A 6,219-nucleotide genomic window follows, 5' to 3' on the forward strand; every position below is an offset into this window, starting at 1 on the left:
CTCATCCAATGAAACAAAATAATCCTATGTTGAAAACCGTTATGGTACCTTACGAACCAGATTTAAGATTTTATTGGCTGAACAAGGACATCTCTGTTCCTAGCACCATGGGGTTACTATGATTTGCTTGGATGACTGCGCTTGGGCTTAAAGGAAAGCTGCAGTAGCTGATCGTTTCTACAACTATGAACTGAACACACAGTTTCTCATTCTAATAATGGCTTTATTAGGAAATAGTGTGTTGACGATCTATTTCTTAAGTACGTCTTCCCCTTCCACCTGATACAACCTAGCAACCATTCTGTTTCCTACTTGTTTCATTTCCAAATTACCATTTTCGTAACTTGGGCATCTTGAAACAAACAATTTTACACAATTATACTCTCCATTGCAGTTTTCCAATGAAAGCAAACTGAGCTAAGCTGTCTGTCTGTTCATTTCTGTGAAATTAACCATATAGACTGCATGACTTCCTTAGTTAATGTGATGTTATTGGTTTTTCCTTCTATGTTTGTGATGCTCCTCAGCTCTAATTGAAGAACCTCCAAAGGAGGTAGTATTGAAGACAAGTGGCGACGCAAGCATGCACGAAAGTTTTTCTTCTCAATCCTTTCAAATGGCTGCTTCTAAACAAGAGGCTTCATTCAGCAGTTTCAGCAGTAGCAGCATGACTGAAACGAAATTTGCAAGCATGTCTGCCAAAAGCATGTCCTCCATGAAAGAATCCTTTGTAGAGATGAGCTCCAGCAGTATTATGGGGAAATCTAGTATGGCTCAACTGGAAAGTTCAACTAGTAAGATGCTTAAATCAGGTGTGAGAGGTGAGCAATGAATTACTGGTAGAGTTAGTGCTTTGAATATCCTGAAATAGTCCTTGAAGTAAACCTGCTACACCTCACAAGTTTAGTGGAAACAAACTAACTTGGTATTTCTTCTCCTGTTTTGTAAAGGAGTACCACCAAAAATTGAAGCTCTGCCATCTGACATCAGTATTGATGAAGGAAAAGTTCTCACATTATCTTGTGCTTTTTCGGGTGAACCTGCTCCTGAAATAACATGGTACTGCAGAGGGAGAAAAATTACCAGTCAGGACCAGCAAGGCAGATTCCACATTGAAACTAGTGAAGATCTAACCACCCTGATCATCATGGATGTCCAGAAGAATGACGGTGGAATTTACACTCTGAATTTAGGAAATGAATTTGGTACCGATTCTGCCACTGTGAATATTAATATTCGATCAATTTAGAAAGCTTGATCTGTATTATTTACACTTGTCTTTTTACAAGTGATTAATATATGGACTGATCTGTAAATATTAAAAAAAAATATTTTTGTACCTACCTGAATGAGACAAAGTCCAGAGATATACGTTATGACTTATAGTCATTATTGACCTAAGAATTTTAAACACTTTTTTCACTGACATGTACATACTGTATATAGCCGAAGTTAACGGTTATGAAGTTTTGTACCATTTGTTTTACGACATTTTGAAATGTAACTTTTGGAATTAACAGTTGGTAGGAGAAAGTTTCCTGGCAAACGACTATCCTGCTCAACATTTAACTAATTTTTGTGCCTCAACTCATTGTTGATGTTTAAGAATGCCTCAACAGGTAGAGGGGCTCCCTGTTGAAGATTACCTACCACCAAGAGAGGATACTGTGCATAGTATTTCATACATGCACAAATAATTATGTTGAATCAGAAATGTAAGGCACTAGTGATATTTACATTTACCCTCCTGTAAGTATTACTTTAATGTTTTACATTGGATCTGATTATGTCATAATTTCCATACCTGACTGACAATTTCTGAACAAAGTGCAAGCGGCCAGCACTTTGTTCGACCACTGTTTGGGTGCTGCTTCTGACACACTGACTGCCTGAATGGCTTTAAAAAAGTAACATCACCTGGCCATCCCCATAATCAACAAAGCCATTCAGGTACTCAAGTGCAGCAGCAGTACCAACTCTTGGAGGTTTGTAGGGTGCAGTGATTGAGTTTGTGTAGTAGTATTAGACACTTAGTAGTCACTTACAGGCAACTAAGCAGTGAACCACAGTTTGAAAACAAGCTGTTGTTATATCAGGTATTGCCCTGCACTTCAATTTGCTGTAGTTCTTCTAATGTAGTATTAAATCTAATTGTTAGATGTTGAACCTCCTTGAGATAGAATTGTTCATTTAAAATAAAGCATGCTTTCTGCACCTTAAAGTCTGTGTTTGTTTGGTGTTTTGGTTAAATTTGAGTATTTAAACCCCTTCGCGGGTTCACTTTTTTCCATAAGAAAAAAAATCGAAACAATTATAAACTAGCTGGGCACTACTCATAGAACAGTGAACACTGATACCACAGTGAAGTTAACCACTGAATGGCCGAGGTTGGAAGGGACCTCAAGGATCACGAATCTCCAACCCCCCTGCCACATGCAGGGCCACCAAGCTCCCCATTTAATACTAGACGAGGCTGCCCAGGGCCCCATCCAGGGACAGGGCATCCACAACCTCTCTGGGCAGCCTGTTCTAGCACCTCACCACTCTCATAGTAAAGAACTTCCCCGATATCCAACCTAAATCTTGCCTCCTTCAACTTAACAGCAGGACAAGAGGAAATAGTTTTATTTACCCTTTCAAAGAGTTGACTCCCCTCCTGTTTCTAGGCTCCCTTTTGGTATTGAAAGGCTGCAATGAGGTCACCCTGCAGCAGCCTTTTCTCCAGGCTGAATGAGCCCAGCTCCCTCGGCCTGTCTTTGTAGGGTAGGTGCTCCAGCCTCCAGCTCATCTTTGTGACGCTCCTCTGGACCCTCTCCAGTCACTCTCCGTCATTTTTGTACTGGGAGCTCCAGACCTGGACACAGTATTCCAGATGGCGCCTTACAGGAGCAGAGTAGAGAGGGACAATCACTTCCTCTCTTCTGATGGAGCCCAGGATATCATTTGCTTTCTGAGCTGCAAAAGCAAGAAAAGAACAAGTCTCACCTGAAGGAAAAAACATGCCTAGATGTGCCTTCAAAGCTAGGGCCTTGCTTGTGCAGCACACAGTGAGGTGCTAAACACCTTCAAGATCCATGCTAGCTCAGCCTGTGTGGGTTACCAGAAACACAATAAGTAGCACCATTCACCAACTGGCAAAACTTACCTTGCTTCTCAGTAGGCTATGCGAGCTTAGTGTTGTACAGCACTAAGAGGACTACATTGCTGCTAGACTCCCACCTGTAATCACCTACGGAGCAAGCTCAGCACTGCAAGGGAGTCACGTAGTCAGAGACAAAATGACCTGAATTTCAGCTAATAAACCTCCATTTAGCTAATAAATGGAGGTTAAAATACAAAAAAAAGCTACATTTTGGATCATGACAAGATCAAGACAGTTGGTAGTGATGGAAATAGGCACGTTTAGAAACAATGACAAAGAATCTGAATGTGTGGTACTCTCCCTTAGAGACAGTAGTAAAAGAGATCAATATCTGATAACTGATCAAAAAAGAGATCAGTTCGCTACTGGAAATTCAGTCTTCAATTGTCTCTACTGAATCTAGACATTTTTACTTGATCAAGCTGCAAGCAGTTCATGTGGTAGTATAAGCAAGTTAGTTCTGTCTGCAAGCACATCTAACTTTAAGCAGATGACTAACTCATATGCCTCAAATAGGATTTCAATAATGTACTTACCGAATTTGCTGGAGTACAGTTTTAATAGATAACTTGACACGCTGCTGAGCCTGTGTTCACAAGACAGTGAAGTTAACAGTAAAACTGAGTGTCACTTTCATAAAACATCCCAAAACAACAGCAATTTTCATGACTAAGCATTCTCTGAATAAAAATAAGAAAATGAAGAATGAATGTCCAAAATTATTTACTTCCTCCATTCAGGTATTAATGCACTAATTACATAACTTTTGTTATGAAGGTCAGCTCCCATTCCCCACAGAAAAGAGCAATAATACAATTATGTATTTCTAGTTAGCTTTCCCCTGGACCTGGAAGCAAAAATATAATATATAATATTTTTATATAATATTTTTTATAATTTTTATTATATATATTTTTCATATTTTATATAATATTTTATATATATATATATATATATATATATATATTTAGTATATATCTTACACACCTGGCCCACTCTGGTTCTAGCTTAGTACAATTTTTCAGAATGACTTCTTAGCTCCTAATGCCAAAAGTACTATGGTATATCATCTTCACTCATTTCACTTACTTAAACACACTTTAGCATTTCAGCCATAGTGCAGAAATATATTTAAAAAAAAAAAATTAAATTAAAAAAAAAGAAAAAAAAAAGCTGATTTACCTTTAGCAAGAATATGTTGCACATATACTAAAAGATATCTATCATTCCCGCTTTAGTCACATGGAAAAAAACAAGAGAGTCCTGAAGTAATTAATTACAGGGAGCCGTTATACTTGAATCTAAACATTACAACTTTTATCTAACCAATCATACCTAAAATATTTATCAGCAGTATTTTAAACACTGATTTACAACTACACGTACTGATCAGTGTCAGGGAAATGTTTGCACAGAATCCAGACTATTTATTTTCTCTGTAGGAGCTGAAAGTCAGAAACAGACTCCCATTAAAGTGACATGTACTTACTGTATATATGTACTTACCATATATATGTACTTACCATTACATTGGAAAAAACTTCAGTGAAATTTCAGTAGGCGTTTCTAAACCAATATATATGATTCAACAGAACACCCAAATACGTCATTTACTTCTCTGAATGCTGCTTTTTTTAATACTTGCTTCTACAATTGCCTTAGGTGTCACACAGAATACATAAAAGCAAACATTTAGGAAAAAAAAAAAAAGTAGAAGCATGTGTGGCTGATATGCAAATGACAGGTGCATGAAAACTGGCAGATCTGAGCACAAATGACAGCACTGAGCTGGAAGCCATTAATAACTTCATTCAAATGAGCCTTTCCGTTCCCTCTGACAACCAACAGAATGGTTTAAAGACTGGTAGCCTACACAAGCAACAGTTTATGCTTTTTCTCAACATTTGGATCTATTTTGATTTAGATGAATCAATATTCCAGAAGTTTATAATGAAACCTTCAAATCCAACCCCATCTGTCTTTTCCAAACTGCTTCAATACCACCAAATTATTCATAAACACCAGAGGAAGACGACTTAGATCAAATTAAAGAAGATTTGATTATAAAAAACAGATTTTGGTATGTGCTCAAGTACAAAAAAACCCTGTGCATTTATTTAGGAATTGTGTAAACGAAAAACAGTAAATGGCTTGCTTAAAGTGCTCTACAGCTAGGACTTCATAAACCAAGCTTATCTTAAAATGAACACCAACCCTCCCCCCTATGCCAAAAGCTTACAATGCTAACACTAGCAACCTTATGGATTAAGGTGCTAGTAGGCACTGTTATACTATATTATACTACTCATGAATTACTGAGTATCAGAATCTGATCTCACTTACAGTTAACGCAGATTTACACTGATGTAAATGAGAGCAGAATGCATCCCCTGGTGTACACCATCCTGAAACGACATGAAGGAATCACAAAAACAGAAGCTCCCTTTGTATAAATATGTCACAAATAAAATATGTCCAAATACAGATACACCTATCCATACCAACAGCAGCTTCATGGTCTAATATTTCAGCTCTTACTTCTACAAGATGTGTTTTCAGCAAAGTATTACATGAGCAGAGTATATATTAGAAGTGCTGCATTAGCTACTTGTGATGCTACACACACCAGAAACAATTTATGCCCATTTTGAAACTTTTAGTAGATTTTTGTATCTTTAGTAGTGAAAGTAGGTAAAAAAATTTTGATGCAAAAGAAGAATAAATAAATACAATTATTAAATATCCAATGCTTGATACAAATGCTTCATATTAAGTTATTTGTATACTTTTTTTTTTTAATAGAAAAATACATGAAATATTTCTACTCTCATTGGCTAAAAACAAGGACCAGATTATATATACCCTTGTGTTTTTAAAGAAGGCAATGTCAACTACCATCATGCTGCTAGAATAGATCCGTTAATGCCCAGTCCCACAGTCCTTACTCAGGCAAAAAAAAGCCCCAGCAGGGCCATCAAAGCTCCAGACAGACTGCTTATACAAATGATCAGCAGGCACAAGCTGCACTTTCTCCAAAAAGGAAAAAAAAAAGAAAACACAAAACAAAACCTCTTTGC

The 6,219-nt window shown here is 37.2% G+C and overlaps 1 protein-coding gene and 1 long non-coding RNA gene across 2 annotated transcripts in view; one reads left to right on the forward strand and one right to left on the reverse strand.

Moving 5' to 3' along the window:
• LOC122162068 (titin-like) overlaps window positions 1–2,208 on the forward strand; it is a 236,491-nt gene extending 234,283 nt beyond the window's left edge. The window contains exons 297-298 of the mRNA XM_042821962.1: window positions 528–821; window positions 951–2,208. Of these exons, the coding sequence (XP_042677896.1) occupies window positions 528–821; window positions 951–1,249 (593 nt within the window). The 3' untranslated portion in view covers window positions 1,250–2,208. The remainder of the gene's footprint in view (window positions 1–527; window positions 822–950) is intronic.
• On the reverse strand, window positions 203–2,672 carry LOC122162074. The gene is made up of 2 exons (XR_006169418.1): window positions 2,633–2,672; window positions 203–1,062 (listed from the first exon to the last, which is right to left on the reverse strand). It is a non-coding gene; the product is annotated as an uncharacterized LOC122162074 (long non-coding RNA).
• Window positions 2,673–6,219: the final 3,547 nt, after the last annotated feature.

This window comes from Centrocercus urophasianus, unplaced genomic scaffold, assembly GCF_019232065.1.
Source record: "Centrocercus urophasianus isolate 14NV4802_14NV808 unplaced genomic scaffold, USGS_Curo_1.0 seq_20, whole genome shotgun sequence".
Classification (NCBI taxonomy): Eukaryota; Metazoa; Chordata; class Aves; order Galliformes; family Phasianidae; genus Centrocercus; species Centrocercus urophasianus.